Genomic DNA, 22,465 nt, shown 5'->3' on the forward strand with positions numbered 1-22,465 from the left:
GTGATCTAAAGATCTCTTCAGACGAAGCAATTTGGATTGAAGCCCATTTAATTTCAATAGAGGAAGTTACTTTAAAAATTGAGAATTAGTTAAAAAAGAAACTTAATACACACAACTATGAGGTTATTAGAAAAACGCCATAAGCAAGGCTCAAATGGATCCTGGGTCACATATTACAAACTGTACAGCATTTCCCAGGATATGTGAACATGGTTAGATAGCAAATTAACAGAAAGTAACCTTTGGAAAAAAAGTGGATAAGATTAGTACCTAGTGATTTGCTACTTTTACATTTCTCAATAAGGACTGGAATGTCATATCTTGTCACCACTATTTTCTTCTGTTCTTCAGCCTCTCTTTTTGAGAAGTTCAGACACGGATACCTATCTTACATTTTCTGTAGAAAAGACAGGTGCAAAGAATTAATTCAGTTTCTGTGTAGCCTCTTATCCCCGCCCCCTTTAACACACCTTATCATTCAACAGTCCAAGTTCCTCCTTATCCTGTTTCTCTCTTCTCCTTTAGCTCAAACAGGAGTGCCGGCACTGTCTTAAACCCTTTCCTAAAGCCTCTTTGAAGTAGCTCTCACACGTGAGCTGCTTCAAGTAACACTTTTGCACATGGCTTTAATACCCACTCAGCTGATGTGCAGGGATTAAATCCTGCTGCCTTGGCTGTGCAATCTTGTTCCCTGCTGGGAATAGGGCAGCACAGCCAAGGCAGAATTATACCTTGTCCTCCCACCCACCAGCTGATTATCGCCAGTGACTATGGCTGATGGGCATGGTTTGGAGAAAGTGGCCTCACAGACCACATTGGAGCCTCTGGCAAGGTTAGTCTTTGTTCTATGCTCTCCTTTAAGGTCAAACACTTCGGCTCAGTTATCTTGGTTCAGAGACTCTAGTTTTAGCATACAAACACATCCACTCTGAGTATAATCCCACCTGGAGGTGCCAGGGGATTGAAACTGGGACCTACTACATGAACCTTCTACCCCTGGGACCTTCTACTCCTGGGTTGTGACTTCCCAAAGGCCCAACATTATGGTTCTCTCCATGGGCTCTCTCCCATTATAGAAGCCATGTTGTACTGTACGCTCATTTCCCAGTTCTACCTCGTCCCTTTTTGGGTGATCAGAAATATTTTCACCCTCATTCGCTCGAGATAATTTGTCCAGATGAACTGGATGCTTTCCAAATTCGAACAGCTGCACCCCAAGGGTTAATTTTAAAAGCTACTCTGCAACCTTTTTGATGTTAAGTACCATCAGTGCCAACCTAGCAGTTCAAAAGCACAGCAAAGTGCAAGTAGATAAATAGGTACCGCTCCGGCTGGAAGGTAAACGGTGTTTCTGTGTGCTGCTCTGGTTTCGCCAGAAGTGGCTTAGTCATGCTGGCCACATGACCAGGAAAAACTGTCTGCGGAAGCGGACAAACGCTGGCTCCCTCGGCCTGTAAAGTGAGATGAGCTCCGCAACCCCTGAGTCATTCGCAAATGGACTTAATTGTCAGGGGTCCCTTTACCATCAGTGTGGTTCTGCTCTGGTTTGAGGAGAGCTTATCACTATTTGAAGAGCTCACTTGTCACAAAACACTCCCCAGGGACTAAGAAATCCACATCCCTTATCTGCGCACCTCTGTATAAACCACGCATGAGACCTCTCAACTCAGCCTACCTAGCTGGCCCGCTTGTGAAACAGGAAGCATCTCACCAAAAGGTGGCTTGGGGGTCCTGGTTTTCAGCTTCCTATGCAGAAAACTACGTTTTGGTTCCAGGAATTTCACCACTGTGGCTTACTCATCCTACCAGCCTGTCCAGTCAAAGCATTGGCAACCTTCACACTAGGCAGGCTAGTTAGCATGCAGCCCAGACACCTGTCAAACATCTCTTTGCGCTTCTAAGGAGTGAATCATGCACTACTAAGACACACACCCCCATCCCTGGAGGTGTGTCCTCAATGTGAGAGGATATCAGTTAGTCCCCCAAGGAATGAGTCAGCCTTAAGGCATCACTTTCTTTTTCTTGGAGTGACACCCTCTTTCCTTGAGAACCTCATTCTTCATGACAGCAAAGGAGCTGTCAAGTGAGCCACAGAAGCTCTTGGGACATTAAACTACAAGCCTGAGCATGCAAGCAAGGCAAGGAATGTGGGGGAATTGCCCTTCTCCCATTATCTCCTTGCTTGGAGAAGTAGCAGGTGCCTTCATTAGGCACATTGTGTTGATCTAGTTGTTCTTCCAAAGCAGAGGTTTTACTTCAGTGTCAAGGAATTTGTTCATGTATCCAGAACTGATGAACCAGAAAGAAGCTTTGTAGATTTGATAGGTGCCATTTGTTTTGGTGAGATATCTCTTTGGTACATGCAATTTCAATCCTCTGCATTATTTATTCAGGAGTCTCACCAAGTTCAGTGGAACCTATTCTCAAGTAAACGTACCACCTTAGTGTGTGGGTGTGTTTAGTTTCGAAGCTGTTGAGGGGTTTGGTTTGCCATTCCTTATTAACTTGAGTTATAATGCACATAGGTCATCCGGATCTTAAATTGTAACAAGCATTTCAGCAAGAACATTTACCAGTCAATTGTGGAAAGGAAGATATAGTCCTGCTGTCAAAACGGGATTATGAAAGGCTGCTGTTAAAACTGTATAAAGCACATATATTAATGCAGTATTTCAAGGATGGCTGTCGTTTAAATATAAACCAACATGTAATCTGTGTACTGCTGGTGCCAAATTCCAGTTTAATCTGATAAGGAGTTTTAACAGCTGTAGTATTTACAAGAATCAGCTGGCAAACTACAGACTTCACTTTAAAATATGCAAATCGAAAATCTCCAGCACCAACAAGGTGTTGGAGAAGAAGGAACCAGTCTGTGGCAGATAAGCATCAAGAATTGAATATATGACATTTCATTTGAGGCATTCCACTGCTGTCATAGTGAGCTGACCTCTCCTTTTATGTGAGCAATTGCGTGGCAGGATACAAGGTAATTTTTAGTTTGTACCTCCTGTTTTCATTCTAAAGATGCTGTAATTTAGGGATCGGTATAGAATAGTCTTCTTTTGACTCATTTAGATCTCTTCATATCTCCTTCACATGTAAGGTATGAGAAGCTTTCTTGGATTTCCTATGAGTCAGTTCAGACATAAGCAAATTGTGGTTTGGCCATCAATAATAGCATTTGAATTGCTGCACTTCTTTTCTCCATCCCTGGTTTAAACAGATGTCTCAATTAGGCAGCATGGATTGTGAAAACCATGGTTTGTTTCAACATCAGCATTGAAAGCCCAGATTACAGTTTTGGTTTGGGGACAAAATAGTTTTTGCAAACTAGGAGGGGAGGCAGAAAAAGGAAGGCATAAATCTCTAGCCTATTCATAACAGCCAAGCATACTTTAGCTGCTACATCTTAGTATACATCAGTCTTCTGGGTTCAATCCCTGCCCACTTTTTACTTTCACTTCCCTTATGATGAAATACATTTCTGCACTTAAAACGAGATTTTAAATTGGGCCGCAAATACAGTAACTTCATGCACCTTCACCCCCTTTCTCCAAGGCCTTCATGGGCAGCTTATCTTCTCCCACACCCCCTGAAAATATGCTCTAGAGACACTTTGGACCTTCCAAAGTGTGTGAGAAGTGAAATAAGATCGGCAGGGGGAAGGGGGAATTGGGAAAAAATGACCTACACACACTTCTGCCTGCAGAAACTTCTGCCAGATCCAAGCCCCTTTCACAAAGCGCTACTTACATTCATAGAAGTGCACTCTTGGCTTGAACTCAGAGTTCTCAACCTTGTTCCAAGCTTTTAATCTTCCTCTTGTGGAATAACATAATTCAATAAAAGCAAGTTTTGAGTCAGTTTATTTGATTTGTTTGCAAGATGCCTGAGAAGTTTAACAATGGGCTACAACCTATGCATTCCCTTTTACCCGTAATGTTGCTAAAATTTCTAGAAGCTGCTCTCAGTGGTATTTATCCTTGCCCTTCTCCTCCATTCACTCTCTTACATACAGAAGCTATATTCTCTGACTTACCTAAGCTGTTTGTTTTCCAAGTTTTTGTTGGTGGCTTGTAGCATATTTGGGCTGAAACCATACATGCAATTATGGACATGGTTGGAACCAGAATGTGAATGCAGGCCACCGGCTGTGGAATCTGAGGACCAAGTCATGGACTACCTCCCCTGTATAGTTGCTGTTTGTGTGGTTGCACCACACACTGCTCTGATAATATTTAAAATACAGAGACCCAGTAGAAAAGAAGGATGATGTGCTTACCCCCTATGGTTGCATAGCACAAAGGGCATCCATATGATGCACCCATGCCAGATGATTTTCCTGTTTCAAAGTATTTTAGCTACTTTGAAACATTCTAGAATGTTGCCTCTTTTACCAAAATGCCCTACGTTTCAAGGAGCCTAACCTTGTGTTTAAGAGATTCAGTATTTCATATTCTGATGCCTGTTTTAAGAATGCTTCCCCAAATGTAGAATGACTACCCCATATTGTATGCAAAGGATCTAGGAACATTGTCTTCACTTCCAGCAGAGAGCACCAGCCTTACAATGCAATACCAAACATGTTAACTCTGAATTTATGTCCCACTTAATTCAACAGGTCTTTCTTTCTAGTATAAATGTGCTTAGGGTGGCATGCGTAGAGTGATTTTATCCCCCCCCCCTTTTTTTAAAAAAGTATAATTTCGCTGTAGAGCAATAACACAGGTAAGAGACATAAACAATTTCGGGAGTGAAAAATTAGTCCTGCAAAGTCATTATAGTAAGTTGGAAAATTATTGATTGTAAAATGAAATTTCTGTTGGGTTTCAAGTATTTTTAATTAGAGAAAATAATTTTAGTATCTGCCTCAGGTAGGTTTTAATTGCCATCATCAATTTTCCTGTTATTGCAGATTTCAGACAGCCTCATAATGGAGTACTTTGAAAAATACAAGCACAGAATGAATGAGCTGGAAGCTTTTAATATGGTAAAATCACAGTTTCGGAAAAGTTGTTTTGTATGTTTATGTTAGGCCACAGTTGGGTTGTGTTAAACTTTTACGATGGGGTGGATCAGTTTATATTGTGATATACTCTCTACAGGAAGAAAAAACCAACCCTTAACTGGGAGCATATTCTCTTCCAAAATTATATTAGGTGTCAGTAGAATAATGAGAACATATGGAGATTCTTTTTCAAGTATAATAAATGTAAAATAAAAAAAGTTGGGCTCCTTTTGAACCCATATTGGTCTCTGTTCGTTCCTTTTAATACATTTCATTGTTGGTTCCCTTTTAACAAGATTTCTGCCACTTGCAATGTGCTTTGCATGCTGAGTTATACCTCAAAGCTACTTAATAATAGATGCCATGCCTATTGCATTTCACAGACTTTGATCTTTATTGCACTGATTTTCTGAAGATGTCCAATAGGGTAGACTTGGCAAGGTTGCAGTTGTACTGTTTCTTTGGCAGTGCCCACCTTCCTTAACTGTTTTGATGGGAAAGGGTTGAAGAGTCTGGTAGTACAGGATCAATGCCAAGGGCCATTTTGGTAACCTATCATGAGAAAAAAGATTGTAGCTAATTATATATATGTAACTAACATAATTTGTATAACAAATTATTGAATGACTAGCCCCCTGTCATGGACAAATTCTGTCTTACTAAAGGTACCTCCTTGTCAGCCTGAGTGAAAAACTACTGGCCCAGTACCTTTGAAGTTCATAATTAAGCCCTGTAAAATAATGAGATGAAATATATAATAATTTCATGAAATGTAGCACCAAACAACAAAACAACATGGAAACTGTATTGGAGGGACATTACTTGTTTGCGGTAATGGAATTATATTTCTCTTCTGTGGCTAAACTGGTGGCTAAATGTTTCTTTCAGTTGAAAGTTGTTCTGGGACCTTGTATTGAGGTGCTGATTCTTCTAGATCGTCTCTGCTACCTCAAAGAACAGGTAATTCTTAGCAATGTGACACAGCAGAATAATACTTTTTTGTATTAACAACAGCAGCATGCATGATTTTCACAGATTTGGAAAAGTTTTAAGTGTCCAATCCATCACTCCCAATGTTGTGCCGCAGATGTTTTTACTTTGGGAAATCGGTTGCAGTAAAGTTTTTATGTTCTTTTAATTGCATAGTAAATTACCAGTAATAAAGAAACAACATTGCCTAAACAGATATTTTGACTGTTAGTAGTTGAAGTGCTCAAACCATTTTGACTTTGCATATCCTGCTGTTTTCTGCATGATCTTAATATTAAGGTAACACCTTTATTTAATATGCAACCAGTTGCTGTTTCCAACAGGTATGTCTTCGTGATGCATGGTACGTTCAGCAACATGGTTCATCCCTAGCTGTTAAAGTAACATGTTAACTGATCCAGAATCAAGTTATCATTGATATGGACTACCAGCAATTTCAATGACTGTCTGTAGCAATGTTGTTTGGTTCATGGGAATTTTTCTGTCCATAAACACTTCACATTTTGCTATCTGAGATCCAGCGCCGAGGGCCTTCTGGCGGTTCCCTCACTGCGAGAAGCCAAGTTACAGGGAACCAGGCAGAGGGCCTTCTCGGTAGTGGCGCCCTCCCTGTGGAACGCCCTCCCACCAGATGTCAAAAAGAACAACAACTATCAGACTTTTAGAAGACATCTGAAGGCAGCCCTATTTAGGGAAGCTTTTAATGTTTGATGTATTAGAGGATTTTAATATTTTTTTGGAAGCCGCCCAGAGTGGCTGGGGAAGCCCAGCCAGATGGGCGGGGTACAAATAATAAATTATTATTATTATTATTATTATTATTATTATTATTATTATTATTATTATTATTATTATCATCATCATCTAAGAAAGCCAGAGTCTGTACCCTTGGACAAAAACGTGCTCTAATCAGCTGTAATCTTGGTAAAGGATATGTTTTAAGCTTACTACTTGCAGACCATTTCACATATTCATCCGCTCTCATGCAAGCACTGGAATCACCACACTCACATGATCTCACTTGCGTACTATTCCAGAGATTGCCAAATGTATGAAATGGACCGTTGTGTCAGTACTAGAAATAAAGGGGGTGATTTTCATCATCTCGGGAATGAGAAATTACTTCTTCTTAGAAAGGCTGGTGGTGAACAAGCTGCGCTTAAATTTGTACATAGTGATTTAAGTAGGAGAGTTGTCTTATGTTTTTTCCATCCTTTCACCCAAGGAGCAAACTGCATGCATGTGAGTGGGGCTGGCACTGATAACGTGCAGTGAAATTTCTGCAGAATATCTGACCTTTCACAAATAATGAATCATTGAATCGATACCTAACTTTTCTTCTTCTTTGCTTTTACAAGCACATCCATTGAGCTGCTCTGCTTTTCCTCCACAATTTTAAGTCCTTTAGAGAATCACAGAATCATAGAAAAGATTTATCCTAAGGGAGTTTTATTTTGTCTGCAGTGCAGCACTCGAACAATTGATTTATAATAAATGTGTGCTTTTGTTCTTACCGAATATTTTTAGAGGAACTGTTGAAATATTTAAATAACTATGTAACTTTTTTTTTCTTTTTACAAATGCCAGCTAGTTTTAAATTATGAAAGCTTCAGTTCCACGAGCCCCCCTTCAGCAGGTGCACATAAAACAGCACTCCTTCTTCCCCTGGATTTCAAAAACCAAAATATGGATTTCAAAAGCACTGCGCAAGTGGGGCTGGAAGTCAGAAACATCACATGAAGTGAGGTTATTACTTCATATACCTCTAGTGATCTGCACAGTAGTATTCTGAATTCGCAAGAAAAAAGGGAAAGCAGTTCAGTAGCATTCATCACTGACTTAACTTTGCTAAATTTACTGTTGAATGAGATTTATGCCCATGCTGCCACCATATCTAGCATTGCTTTTCTGTGCCGTTCTGCTAGCGTTAGTTATTATTGTAGTTATGCCAGTGGCAGCACAAGAGATTTTGGTGCCTGAGGCTGCAAAGCCAAATGATGCCTCCTGAGCATAATACATATAAAAAATAAAACAAATAATTGACAAATGTGCTGCCCTTTAGTGATACCTCCCCAATCTGCCTTTGGCCAGCCCTGCCATACAGCTGACATAGCAAAAGTTGGTATAAGGTATTTTGACTTTGTGTCAGAAGAAAAAGCAACCCAAAGTGATGAAGGCACGTTAACGAAGGCACTTCTCATGTCACCTGCCTACCTTGTTTAGATAAGAAGTTCTATTAACTTACACTGTTGCCACAGTGCAGTCTCCTGCACATGTTGACAGAGGGCAGCTCATAATATCAGCTTGAAGGAGCTCGTGTGAGGCGGAGCATGGGGAAAGAGTTCTGCCTCCGCTTCTTAAGACAGCTTCTGGGCTCTTGGGCTAGTGGATAGAATCTGATGAACTATATGCTCAGTGTAGTTTAATAGCAAATTCACAAGAAAATAACTAAGAACAATAAAACAGCCTCCTTTCAAAACCATAGCTTTTGAAATTGTAATTGGCAGCAGTGAAACTTCAAGCAAACAGCACTGGAGGATGAATGTTAGACACACTTTGTGTGTGTTACAGAATTTGTTAGGTAATTTATATTTTTTTAGGGAAAAAACATATTGCCATATCTGAGCTTTCAAGTCAAATGCCTTTCTGATGTACTCTGATCAAGTATTATTTTACAGGACAACATTGCCTGGTCTGGACTGGTAAAATTATTCGATCCCATAAAATCCCCCAGATGCTATGCAGTTGTGGCTCTGAAGAAACAGACTTTCACATGCAAGTAAATTGATCTAATGCTGGGAACTGATACTGCTATTGTACTTTAAACACAAAGGTTTCTTTTTACACTTACTCTGCTGTTATCAACTGTTCTGTTAATGGCTTCTTTTTAAAGTTTTCATGTTTTATAAATCAGGAAATATGTACAAGAAAAACAAAAATAAACTATCCTTTGTATACCATCAAGTACCTGTAACATGAAGTGTGAAATTTTCCCTTTGCCTTACGTGGATAGTACAACAGGATTGTAAAATTTCCATGAAAAATAAGCCAAGCAAGGGGTAGAAGAGAGAGGTCCATGATCATATATCCCATGTTAAAACTTTCTAGAACATTTATCCGCTAATCCCTTTATACTGCCATCCTGATTTTTTGTTCTGAAGATAGACAATGTGAAAGAATTTGAACAGTTTGGACTCTGCAGGCTTAAAGACTTCATTCCTGACGCTCCCCCACTGGCCAAACACATGTGGAAAAATTAGTTCAGGGACTCAAAGATCACCTGTCTAGCCTAGCATCAGGTTGGTAACTTTATCTGGCAACTGCATGTTAAGGAACAGGCCTTGTGAGATCTTAATCCTTTGAATTTCTCTTAACATCCTGGATGGCGATCGCAAGAGTTTGGTATACAAAATTCACAAGTTGCATATTAATAAGGATATGAGCACAGTGGATGGATGGGGGTGGGGCGTGGAAACTAGATTGTAACATCAGTATTGACAATGACTGTTGAAACTCTACGTGGGGGAAATTCCCTTTTAAATCCATCTCTGCTTCCACAAGAGAACTGGTGTTGAAATATTAACAGAAATGGTACATCACATCTCTCTGACACACATCAGCTTTCCCTATTCCACCCTTTGTTGGGGAAGGGAGGTGCAAGGATACAAGAATCTTCTGACATATGTGGTGGACCTGCAGCAAGGTTAACAAATTTTGGGACCGTGTTTCCTCCAAAATAGATAAAATAACTGGAGAGCGAGCGCATTGTTAAATCCTCTGATCTGACACTTTTGAATCTCTTCCAAGATGAGAATGCTGACTTGCACTTTGAACCTTTAATTGCCTTTCTGGTAATGACAGCCATATCAGTAATGGCCAGAGTCTGGAAGGACCCAGAAGGAGCAACCCTGGACAGTTGAGTTAGCCAAGCTTGGCAGATTGCACTCATTGACAATGAAACACAGAAACTTTTTTTTGGGTGGACTGGTTCTGTTTTATTGGTTATACGAGTGAGAGCAATAATAATAGAGGGGTCCCTGCAGCATTTAAAACCTTCTCGACAGTGTAATTTTCTTTGTCTTTTCTGTGTTTGCATACCTGGAACTCCTCCCCCCCCCCCATCATTGAGTTTGGTCTATGTAATGCCCTGTATCTCTGCTGCGTATTGTAGGGCAGTTATTCAATTAAATAAATAAATTTGATAAAGACTAAATGTATGAAAAATGAGATCTAAATCGCCTCCTACCCCCTCTTATTATTTGCATCTTCATATGGGGGATTTTAGTTCGTTTGTTTTTTAAGCCGGTAAGAAACAAATGCCTACTCCCACAGTGCCACTGCCCCCAATTTATTTTAGATCCCCCTGCGACTGCTTTTAATTTTTTAATCAAAACATAAAGCTCTCCAGTCCCAGATTTCCTGTATCTTAGCTGTCCTCTTGAACATCTTCAGTGTCCTTTTGCCCTTACGGGGAGGAAGGTTCTGCCCATCTCATCTGTCTTACCACGGAAGAACTGACTGTGACTAACCTCATTCAGCTTAGCCTGCTGTGAAAATATTTGGGAGAAGAAGCAGGAAGGAACTTGTGGCTGTCTCTTCTATTGCCTACATCTAAAGGCATAGTGCAATAGCTGCTGGACCATAAAGGACTGTGAATACAGCAGTGGATATTGGAAACAAGAAAGATGATGAGTGAATTCCCCTAAGAACTCACCCGTAGAAGGCTCAGGAAGCACCCATTGCTGTGATATGCTGCACCATTATCTCACAGAAGCATTTCCCAGCTGCTCTTCTGTTTTGGCTCATCTGAATAGTTGTTACTCATTTGTTTTTGACGATCCTACTTTCTAGTTTTTGCATGAAATAAATGGTATTTCCTACGTATGTTGCATTGACACAAGTGATATAAATGTGACCAACAACATCCACTTCTCCCATTACACGGCAAGGCAGGGAGCTATGACCCTCTGGCTCATGCAGTGATGAATATATAGCTGCCTATTTTGGAGTACACATGAAATAGGGTGGCATTCAGTAGTGTACCCTCCGCTAACACAAGGCAACCATCAGCAAAACAGGTAGAGGAGGCATTCTCAGTGATTGCTGCTTCTCCTTATGCACACCCCATCTGCTGCAGAAGGTTCCTTAACCTCCCAGAGCAGATTTTTGGGGGCAAGGGACTGAGGAAAAGGAGGAATTGCCAAAAAATGACCTCCTTTACCATTTGGAGGATAGATACATCAGTGGAGGAGACACCATCACATATGATTCATAATGCATAAAGGGGCCCTAAGATTCTTCTCATTGAGAAAATTCATATCTATATTTTAAAGTACATTATTCAATGTCAAAAGTTGTTTTTTTTAAAAAAAATTATTTGAAATTATCAAGATAACACAAATTAAAACTAATTAATTACCCCTTCTGGATTTCCCCCTATACCCCCCCCCCAGTTTCCAATGTCTCCCCTTTGTTTCCTTGCACACCTTATATTTTTCATTCAATCTCAAGTCCATTAATAACCGTGATACATGGTACTTCATAGATGCACTCAATGTCAAAAGTTTTTGAAACGATAGGACAGTATTTCTTTTTAACTTTTTTCATTATAACTATATGTTCACAAAGAACTGGGGAATAACTTATATCAGTGTGGAATAAGTTCTTTCCTTCCTCTTGTGTTTTTATTACACTTTTATATAACCTTTTAAAAAAAATTGCTTCCTTTATAATATGTCACCAAACTTGATGAGATTTTAAATGGATTACATTTGCAGACTGGTTTGTAGTAATCTTCCATCTTGAATTATGATAGAATTATCCTTACACTAGTGAGTGATGTTGGGAATCTTTCCATTCTGCGGTATCCATTGCTGCTGGTACAAAATTACCGTATTTTTTGCTCTATAAGACTCACTTTTTCCCCTCCTAAAAAGTAAAGGGAAATGTGTGTGCGTCTTATGGAGTGAATGCAGGCTGCACAGCTATCCCAGAAGCCAGAACAGCAAGAGGGATTGCTGCTTTCACTGTGTAGCAATCCCTCTTGCTGTTCTGGCTTCTGAGATTCAGAATATTTTTTTTCTTGTTTTTCTCCTTCAAAAACTAGGTGCGTCTTGTGGAGCGAAAAATACGGTAGTTGTCATTTTTCAGGTTGGGCAACAGTCCATAAAAAAAAAGCATTTTAGAATTTGAGTAGGAATCATCTATAAAATATTATGAGAGAGAGAAATATAATATTGTAAAATGTGATTATGCACCTGCGTTACTCTACCGGCAACTTTTACAGCCAACCCCTACTGAAATTGTAATTACACAAGAGCTTCCTTTCTAACAAGAGCTTCATGCTGATGGCTGTAGGCTGGTCCATATACTCTAAAAACCTCTGCTTGCATACACTTCCATATGAACCAGTCTAACTTTGCCTCTTGCTGTTGAATTAAACATGAAAGAGCAGCATTTGCTGACATGGCGGCATCATGCTGCAATTAATTCCTCTGTGTGGTTGTGTCCACATAGTTCCTTACTGGAGATAATTTTTGGCTCTATGAAGTGACCCTGTGGCCTTTTGCAAGTGACATATTGCAAATTCAAGTTTTTCAGGGCATGAGCTCTGCACATTCTGCAGCTAACTGAAAATGTCCTCGGACTCTGTCGGTAGCATGGATTTAGTTACTGGTGCTACTGGCTACATGAAGACAAATTTATTTGTTGATGTTTTCATCCTTAGGAGTAGCCTCATTAAACCTGCAGATGTTCTGTCAGTGGGAAGTAAATGAGAGATTGCTATTTTAAGTCACAGCATTTTTAATAACAGTTTTACAGCGTATAATGTAGATGAGAAACCTTCTGTTCCCATGCATAAAACTTAGTTTATTTAATTACCTCCAAATTAACAGCATACGTATTGGAATCATGTATAATTAGTAAAACAAACATTTAATATGAATTGTTTTGAAAGATTGCACAGAAAGCAAATGATTACTCACTAGAAGTCAGTAGTTGTTGTGTGACAGGGTTAAAGAGTCCCAAACGTTGCAATCATAACCCCACTTACCTGCAGCTGAACTCAGTAGGACTGACTTATGAGTAAAAATAGGATTGCACTATAGTTATTTAATATTGCTTTCTACCATTCCGAAAAAGGAAAATCAATTTCTCCTAATGCTGGCATAACACTGTTATTGTAAAATTGCTAAGAAATGTGTTCAGGATTATTATACTGTGCATTAGTGGTGTGTATGTGTGTGGTTGAAAACTTTCATATTGAAAAAGAATTCCCATTGGATTAAAGCTATTGTGATTCTTATAAATTAAAAAATTGGCCTGCCTTTCATGAGGTCCCGCCATGACTTAATGCAGCCACCACAAAAGAATGTGCCATCTATTGTCCCTGCTTAAGAAGTAACTGGGCAAGAATAGAAATCTCTGGCAGCACTAAGAGCTAAAGCCAGTCCCTTTTCTTTCCTCAACTCTTGTTTCTTATGTCAGGATGTGTGTCACGGTATCAGCAGCCATACCCAAGAATCAGGCTGTGAGCACCACAGCAGGAGCCCAGGAAGAAGTATGAAATGAGATAGCAGGTGTTACTGTTGGATAAGATAGCGGAAATTGTATTCTCTTTTTTGCTTAGGCCGTGTCACTTGAGAAAGAGCAAGAAATCTCTGCCTTTGGAACCTTCACAAGAGATGGGGTGTCAGCAGGAGCCTGTCTCAAGGACTAGGCTTGACCTGCCGCAGGTTTATGGCACAATCCTAACTCTTCCTAATTAAATAGGACCTTCTCCCAGGTGAGGGGTTAGGATCACATCTTTCCTTTTAAGGATTGCTGTCAGGCTTCGGGGAATCGGTTTCCTTCCCCCGTGGCCATAGATAAGAAGATCAAATGAAAGGAACGTCTTACCAGTTAAATTCTTTAATAATTACAGTGAAAGAAAGAAAAAACATCTCCTAGAATGGCGGTGCTCCCAATTAAGGCTCATTCCCCCTCCCCCCATGTTAATCTACGTCACTTCTATGTTTTGTAATCTGAGCTTATACCCTCTGCGCTTTCTGTTCTAACACTTTCTGAGCTCTCCATGTCTTTGGAAAAGGGGGGTGAATGCTGTCCAGAGACTGTGAATCGGTTAACTCTCTCTCTTCTAGTGTTTCTTCTGCTAGCTGTTCCCCATCCAGTATTTCCCAGCTTCTGCCTTCTGAACTGTGCCCCTCTGCAAACCACTGCTCCAAATCTTTTTTTTTTTAATAATTTTTATTAACTGGCCAATCACATCAAATCAAATCAAATCACATACATTCCAAATTACAAAGCCAAATTTTTAAATTTTGTTGGGGGAACCCATACTTCAAGATCCAAAGGGGGATTCAGATCATCTTCTTATTACTGCGTTAATGTCCAAATCAGTCCCAACCAGTCCAAACAAAATTCATAATTCTATCCAGTCTTATCTTGGTGTTTCCACATCACATCCTGTTCATATAATTTCTATTTTTCCTTTACGATCTCTTCTGTTAGTCTCCTTAAGCCGATAAGCAAAATAATAATCCTGTGTGGATTTCCCGTTCCTCCACTAAGTCCAGATGGCCTCCACACATCTCCCTCGTAGATAACATCGCTCTTTCCATCATAAATTTGGCATTTGTCGCTCCCAAGTCCCACCGAGAAGCCGATCCACGATATGTAAACAACTCTATTTCTCTCCTTCTCCTCCCAGACCCAAGAGCTCCAACAATGCCTCCCAAAATGGTGACGGCACCCCTAACTGCGTCACTCCAAAACTCCCAGCCCTCCAGCCCCATCCCGAAACACCGCCTTGGTTCGAAAGTTTATCTCCACACAGCCTTAAATCCACAGCTTAAGTCCTTAGTTTCTGACTCATTAGGGGAGGGGATTCTTGTTAAATCACATAAGAAAAAGGAAGGCAGGTTTTTTTCCCCTCCCCCCTCAGTCATACTGTATCTTGACGTATCTTCTCATATTTTATTCTTGTCTTGTTATCAGAGATCTCTTCTGTCAGCAGTCTTTACTCCCCTTTTTCCTTGAAGCATGTGCAATTTATTTCGTCCAAATTGTTTCTTTTGAAGATGCTTGCAGCTAGCGGCGTGAATCAGGGACGGCGTCCAGGAGGGCCGGAATCCCACAGGAGGGCTTTGTGCCTAGTGCCCCCACCCCCACAAATTCAGGGGTGGTATAGGGCACAGCAGGCAAGGGCCGCCCCCCCCAATCCTGGGGGGGTTAAGGAGGCTAATTACCCCCATCATAGCCTCCAAATTACCTCGTGTGGGTCGGAGAGATGTTATTGTCAGCCATCTTCCGATGCGCCACCTAGTGGCCCCACCACCACTGCTCCAAATCTCTACTGTCCCACTGCTCATTCTTCCTCAGTGCAGCCCTCCTCAGCACGGTCCCTGACAATTGCATTAAGAAGTGCAGTTCAAGCCAACTAAAGCACTCTTCAGAGACTCTGTACACCAGACACAGCTGACATGGGCTTCTCCACATACCCCCCCCCCACAGGAGGTAGCAGTGGTACATAAAGAATCCATCAAAGTGTTAGGGATATATAAGTATTCCATAAGACCCAACATTGCTCTCAAGGACCCTAGCCAGTGAAAATGGTCTTTGTGTTGGAGTCTACCATCTCATATAACCCATAGTTCCACTGAACTCAAAGGACATGAGTATACATGCATAAGAATGTGTTGTAAAACTATAAATCGTAATAATGAAAAAAATGAGTTATTTCATCAATGGAATGAACCCTAGATGAAAGGAAAAACATATATTTTGTGTGTCAAATCATAACGGCCTGTGCATTCATTTTATTGACTTAACTTGTAGCACGCTCCAAGATTAGAATTCTCCCAGAAATTTGATTTTGTATCCTGGGATCTCCCACCTGCAGTCTGAATTGTTGCCGTGTGGGTATGGCTCATCTGCTGTTTGCGAGAACCAGGCCATAGAATGCATTCTGAGTAAAGAAGGAAGGCACAGCGGGACAATAAATTAATGTAATGCTGCACAATTTGGAAGTTACAAGAGCTCTATTTTCCCAGATACACAGGAAATGGTGCACAAAGAAAAGAACTAATCCCTCCCTTAAAAAGGGGGCTTTGACTCCAAGCCAGTGACAGTTAGTATTCATGTTGACAAAGGTGTTGTGTAAGAACAGCTGCTTTTGAGCTCTACATGGGATTTATCAAGGAAAACAAGACACGGTAAATCCAGTCTGCTACAACCCAGACTATTAGTCAGATGCTCAAACTGCCTTAATTCACAAACTGTCAACTGCTTCACAGGCCGAAGATGAAAAGAGCAAAGTCACCTGCTTAGAGAATAATAGGTTGGTGGTGTCAAAACATCCTGGAAGGAAATTCCAGATCAGCAAATGCTACGCTTATGTCTTCTGGGTTTTTCTGCTTTTTTTAAGAAGTGCGGAACAAAAATATAAACAGATATGTTAAAGCTAAATTGTCTAGGACCTTGCCTGTTCTTGGAATCATGAATTAAAGCTGATAGTACACTGCCTCACCACAGGATCTTTTCTCAACCATAAATCATGAATTCACTTGTCCTGGATTGAAAGACTTAAATCATCAATAAGATGCACAGATGGTAAAAAGACATCAGATACATACAGATCTGAAGTTACTCCTAGCAAACTGGGTTCTGCGAGGGTATCCGTTTTAGTAAGTAAACCCTAAAATATGCTTTTCAGAAAATTATCTGCTGGTCTTCATCCTGTTCATGTCAATGAAGATGTAGTAAATTAAGAGCAACATTCCTTGGACCAGTAAAACTTATTGTGGGTTACAACAAGGAAGCACAATTTTGAAAGGCAAGTTTTGCTAAGCAACATAATAAATCTTTGCTTTTTGTCAGTCTCCTTTTCATATGTGTGCAGCAGGCAAATTGTCAAACATAATAAAACAGAATGAGTCCTAGTTTAAATCAATGCTGTGCATTCCACCACTAGTAACCACCTCTGTCAGCAAGTCAGAACACAATATAATCCCATATTTTATTTATGTTATATTATTGTTAAAAAGAAAAATACATTAAATGATGCTTTACTTTATGCACTGTTCAACAATTCAGCCCAGCACTCATAAATGTAGAATATGAACCATAAATTTTGATTGATTTTTAAATTCCATTTTGGATGGTATTGCTCAGAAGAGAGTGCCATGGAAAATATTTCTGAAAGATTGTTTCATTGAAAATTGTTTCCAGTGGGAGTGGAAAGTTACGAACTAGAGGCAGGTCTTCAGGAAAGTGCTTGAACAATTAAAATAATATTTCAGGTTGTCAAAATAAGGAAAATGGTTTCCTTTGGTATGCTGATGTATTTTTGTATGCAATAATAAATTACCTTCAGCATGTGCTCAAAGATATCCTCTTTGTCTAATATATATTTTGCCCAATGCTGATCCTTCGCAGTAACCATTTTGGTATTTGGCAAAACTTAGCTTGGGGCATGAGAGCACTGAGGGCTGTTCCTGTTCAGTCTGGCTGAAGAATCCTTGCGCTATGCCATCCCTGTTAAATAACTTAAAAGAGATGCATATTAAAAAATCAAAGAAACTGCCTGTGCATAGAAGCATTGTTCGTGCTCAGCAGCTGTTCCATTTCTATGCCAACCTAATTCTGGGACATAGGTACCCATCTTTTAGGAAAGGAGTCCTAGAAGAGCCATCAGTCCTATTCAAGTCAAAGAAGGCAGTTCAGGTTGCATCAAAAGAGCTCCAGTGTAAATTGTCTTTTGAACCTTTGTTTAGTTTTATTATAAATTTTATTATAAGTATACAAATACATGTGTATGAACACACAGTTTTTGAAAGCAACAGCAAACCAGTCGTTTAAAAATTCAAATGGAATCACACACACAAAGCTATACAATTATAAATATACCTTATGTATAATATCTGTTTTAAGTTTTGCGGTAGTCAAGGGACTTTGATATCTACCGTATTTTTCGCTCTATAAGACGCACCAGACCACAAGACGCACCTAGTTTTTGGAGGAGGAAAACAAGAAAAAAAATATTCTGAATCTCAGAAGCCAGAACAAGAGGGATCGCTGCGCAGCGAAGCAGCGATCCCTCTTGCTGTTCTGGCTTCTGGGATAGCTGCACAGCCTGCATTCGCTCCATAAGGCGCACACACATTTCCCCTTACTTTTTAGGAGGGAAAAAGTGAGTCTTATAGAGCAAAAAATACAGTATATAGGCAAATGCATATTACCCTTTCTAAGTATTGATTGATTGGTTGAATTTATATACCACCCTATACCCAGAGGTCTCAGGGTGGTTCACAGAAAACATCACAATATATAAAATCAAATAAAGAACAATAACTCAATAACCCAATAACACCCCTCAAAAAAGAGCCACATTTTAAAAGGGTGTAGGATGTCATCCAAAGGTAAAGGTAAAGGGACCCCTGACCATTAGGTCCGGTCGTGACCGACTCTGGGGTTGCGGCGCTCATCTTGCTTTATTGGCCGAGGGAGCCGGCGTACAGCTTCCAGGTCATGTGGCCAGCATGACTAAGCCGCTTCTGGCGAAGCAGAGCAGCGCATGGAAATGCCATTTACCTTCCCGCCAGAGCAGTACCTATTTATCTACTTACACTTTGACATGCTTTCGAACTGCTAGGTGGGCAGGAGCAGGGACCGAGCAACAGGAGCTCACCCCGTCACTGGTATTCGAACCGCCAACCTTCTGATCGGCAAGTCCTAGGCTCTGTGGTTTAACCCACAGCGCCACCTGCAAAAAAGAGTTTGGATTTGATATCCCACCTTTCACTCCCTTTAAGGAGTCTCAAAGCGGCTAACATTCTCCTTTCCCTTCCTCCCCCGCAACAAACACTCTGTGAGGTGAGTGGGTGCCTAAAGGTATACAGTGGTATCTCGAGTAACAAACACCTCAGGTTACAAACGCTTCAGGTTACAAACTCCACTAACCTGGAAGAGTTACCTCGAATTGAGAACTTTGCCCCAGGATGAGAACGGAAATCGTGTGCCAACAGAGCAGCGACAGCAAGAGACCCCATTAGCGAAAGCATGCCTCTAGTTAAGAACAGTTTCAGGTTAAGAAAGGATCTCCAGAACGAATTAAGTTCGTAACTAGAGGTACCACAGTATAATGAAGGTGCCTAGCGAACTTCCCTGGGGAGAGCGTTCCACAGACGGGGAGCCACTGCAGAGAAGGCCCGTTCTCGTGTTGCCACCCTCCTGACCTCTCAAGGAGGAGGCACATGAAGGAGGGCCTCAGAAGATTATCTCAGGGCTTGGGTCGGTCCATACAGAAAGAGGCGGTCCTTGAGTTATTTAATACTGCTTTAATTACCGGTAATTCCCATGTACTTTGGTCTCCTTTCAGTAAAATGGTGATGTCTGTAAATAAAGATGCTCAAGCTTAGGAACATGGAAGCTTCCTTAAACAGACTTAGACCATTGATCTTTCTCAATTTCACTGTCTAGCAGCAGCTCTCCAGGGATCAATCTTACAACCCTATCATTAGATGCCAGAGACGTTCTGCAGACAAAGCAAACCACACAAATAAAAATGAAATGCAAAAATACAACAAAACATAAAATTCTGGGAGCTGTAGTTTATGGGTGCTGGGCAATAGAGAACTCTGGGAACTGTAGCTCTGTGAGGGGAATAGTGGCTTCCTAGCAACTCTCAGCACACTTAACAAAGAATCCTTGAGGGAAAAGCAGTGACTGTTTAAAATGGTATCATAGTGCTTTAAATGTGTGGTGTTAATGTGGCCTAAGTCAGCACAGGAAGATTAGCGGGCTATGACAAAGTACATTGTACGAAGCCCAGAAATATATCTGTCTGTTTAGGGGAAACTATGGGAAAAGTTTGTGTCTTCACTGCATCAGTATTCTGGTATGATACTTCACAATGTTTAGTAATGTACTTCAGAAGATCTTATGGGCAATAAATCATAATGATTTCCTCATGATAGCTTCCCAGCTACATCGAAAAGGTTAGCTATTATTCTTCATGTTTAATTTGCGTAGCCCTTTCCTATCTTTAGTAAACAATGCTCTGGAGGTCTCTTGATAATAGATCCATGTGGATGTGTGGTGCAGCTTATGATTCCAGTTTACAGTTTGATAGGTGGATCCGCCGTCTTATAAAGAAAGGAACCTATATGCTAGTGACTTAGCACCATTGCAAATGCTTTGTATCATCTCTGCTTTGCGCTGATTATAACAAACAAAACAGTACTCCAAATGTGAGCTTCAGTGGTTAGCCACAAAGTCCCAGAGTTTAAAAGAAATAACTTAGGCAGAGCACCATCTGGTGTTTTGTTTTTTGTTTTTTTAAAGAACAAACCCACACAAAACTGTGTCCTGATGCTCAGAATTATCCAGTACTGAATATAGTTCCTCATCTCTCTATATCCCCAAGTGACCTTGCCAGCTCGTTTCACATGTGGGTGCTGCATGCCTACTAGAGCCCTAGGACATCTCTTCCAAGCTCAGCCCATCGTCATTCTCCAGACTTCTGCTGCCTCTCCATCATTCTGTTACAACTCCCCAGACCAATCTAATTTGGCAGATACTGAGCATCATTTTAATTGATGAGAACCATTAGGAAAGCATTCCAAAAACCAAATGTCTTTTTCTTAATAATAATAATAATAATTTTATTTTAGAGCTGTGTGTCTTGATGCACATGGTTCTCATGACTGATCAGAGTCTGCAGTCATTTCCATACAGTGGCTTTGTCTGCTTACGCAACGGGATACACCAGTTAATCAACTCTCTCCGCAAACTTCTTTCCCATTGCAGCAGAGCTCTTGAATCTGAGCAAATTGAGCTAGGGGTGGCTCATTGTTAAAAGCCACACCATTACAAGTGTCCCACAAGCCCAGCAGAATGTTTGACATTTAAATCGTGCTTATTTGGTTTTGTTTTCCCAAAAGCATATAGTGAAGCTGCCAACATATACCCCAAATCAGGTGTACGGTATACACATACCTGCATACTGCTGCTTTCAGAACTAAGGCTGCAGTCCCATACACACTTAACCAGGGAGTAGGTCCGATCGAAGTTAATGGGACCTACTCCTAAGAAAACATGCACAGGGTGATGTTAAGAGCACAAGAAGAGCCTGCTGGATCAGGCCAATGGCACATCTGGTCCAGCATCCTGTTCTCACAGTGACCAACCAGGTGCCTGTAGAACACCAACAAGTGGGACCTGAACACAACAGCACTCTTCCCCTGTGGCTTCTAGCAATTGGTATTCAGAAGCAGGTGGTGCTGTGGTCTAAACCACTGAGCCTCTTGGGCTTGCCAATCAGAAGGTCAGTGGTTCAAATCCACGTGACGGGGTGAGGTCCCGTTGCTCTGTCCCAGCTTCTACCAACCTAGTCATTCGAAAGCATACCAATGCAAGTAGATAGATAGGTACTGCTGTGGCCACCAGAAGCAGTTTAGTCATGCTGGCCACATGACCCGGAAAGCTGTCTGTGGACAAATGCTGGCTCCCTTGGCCAGAAGTGAGATGAGTGCCACACCCCATAGTCACCTTTGACTAGACTTAACTGTCCAGGGGTCCTTTCTCTTATTCAAAAGTGTTGTTGCCTCAAACCATGGAGGCAGGCAGAGCCATCACGGCTCGTAGTCCCTGATAGTCTTTTCCTCATAAATGTGTCCGATCCTCTTTTAAAGCCGTCAGAGTCGGTGCTGTAAGGCATAGGCTTATATGTTATGAAGAGAGTGTGACGTAAATGCAGAAAATAGTTGCCAATGATGCATAAATATTCCCACATACATGAGCAATAGCCAAAACCATAATGGATTTGATGTACTGAAGGATGTTTTGGAAACACAACAACAGCACTCGGTTTAACAAGCACAGAAAACAATAGTATGGCCGATATAATTAATTAATGAAAACCAGGTGTCATTGACTGGGAGGGAAATGCCAGCACTGACCACACCAACCGATTGTTGGAGGGAGAATAGAAATGATAATCACTACCAGTTATTTAATGAATCTGCTTGTTAGAAATCTTACATATGCACTGTGTTTTGTACGCTGTTCTTCTCTAATGGAAAAAACCTCATTCCCTCTCCAGAGGTACTAGAGGTTTACATTACAGTACTTGTTCGCTACAACTCTTCCTTATATAGAGTTTTCTTCTGACATTCTATACACTGTGCGTTTAATTGCTGGTTATTTTTAGCAGCATAGATATTATATTCTATTTCTACTAGAGCAGAAGTGTTTTCAGATGAGAGCAATACTGCGCTGAGGTATACACTGATCAAAGTTGCAGGCTTTTCTTCTGAGATTGTATCATTGGTAGTCAGGACACGGAATTGTCAAACACAGCCATAGTATTCTCCCATAGCTCCCCACAATAGTGGCCCTGGTGGTCACTAAAAACCATCTGTTTGGACTCTGGCCTCTTGTCCAACTGCACAAACTGCACAGGGTGAA

The 22,465-nt window shown here is 40.8% G+C and overlaps 1 protein-coding gene across 2 annotated transcripts in view; it reads left to right on the top strand.

The window, feature by feature from the left end:
- Positions 1–8,962, top strand: part of METTL25 (methyltransferase like 25) — a gene marked incomplete at its 5' end in the record, with an annotated part of 53,305 nt that extends 44,343 nt beyond the window's left edge. For both annotated transcript variants that reach the window (XM_083573357.1, XM_083573358.1), the window contains 3 exons: positions 4,916–4,990; positions 5,897–5,968; positions 8,677–8,962. In XM_083573357.1, coding sequence (XP_083429483.1) covers positions 4,916–4,990; positions 5,897–5,968; positions 8,677–8,781 — 252 coding nt within the window. In that variant the 3' untranslated portion in view covers positions 8,782–8,962. The remainder of the gene's footprint in view (positions 1–4,915; positions 4,991–5,896; positions 5,969–8,676) is intronic.
- Positions 8,963–22,465: the final 13,503 nt, after the last annotated feature.

This window comes from Podarcis filfolensis (assembly GCF_964270895.1).
Source record: "Podarcis filfolensis genome assembly, chromosome: 10".
Classification (NCBI taxonomy): domain Eukaryota; kingdom Metazoa; phylum Chordata; class Lepidosauria; order Squamata; family Lacertidae; genus Podarcis; species Podarcis filfolensis.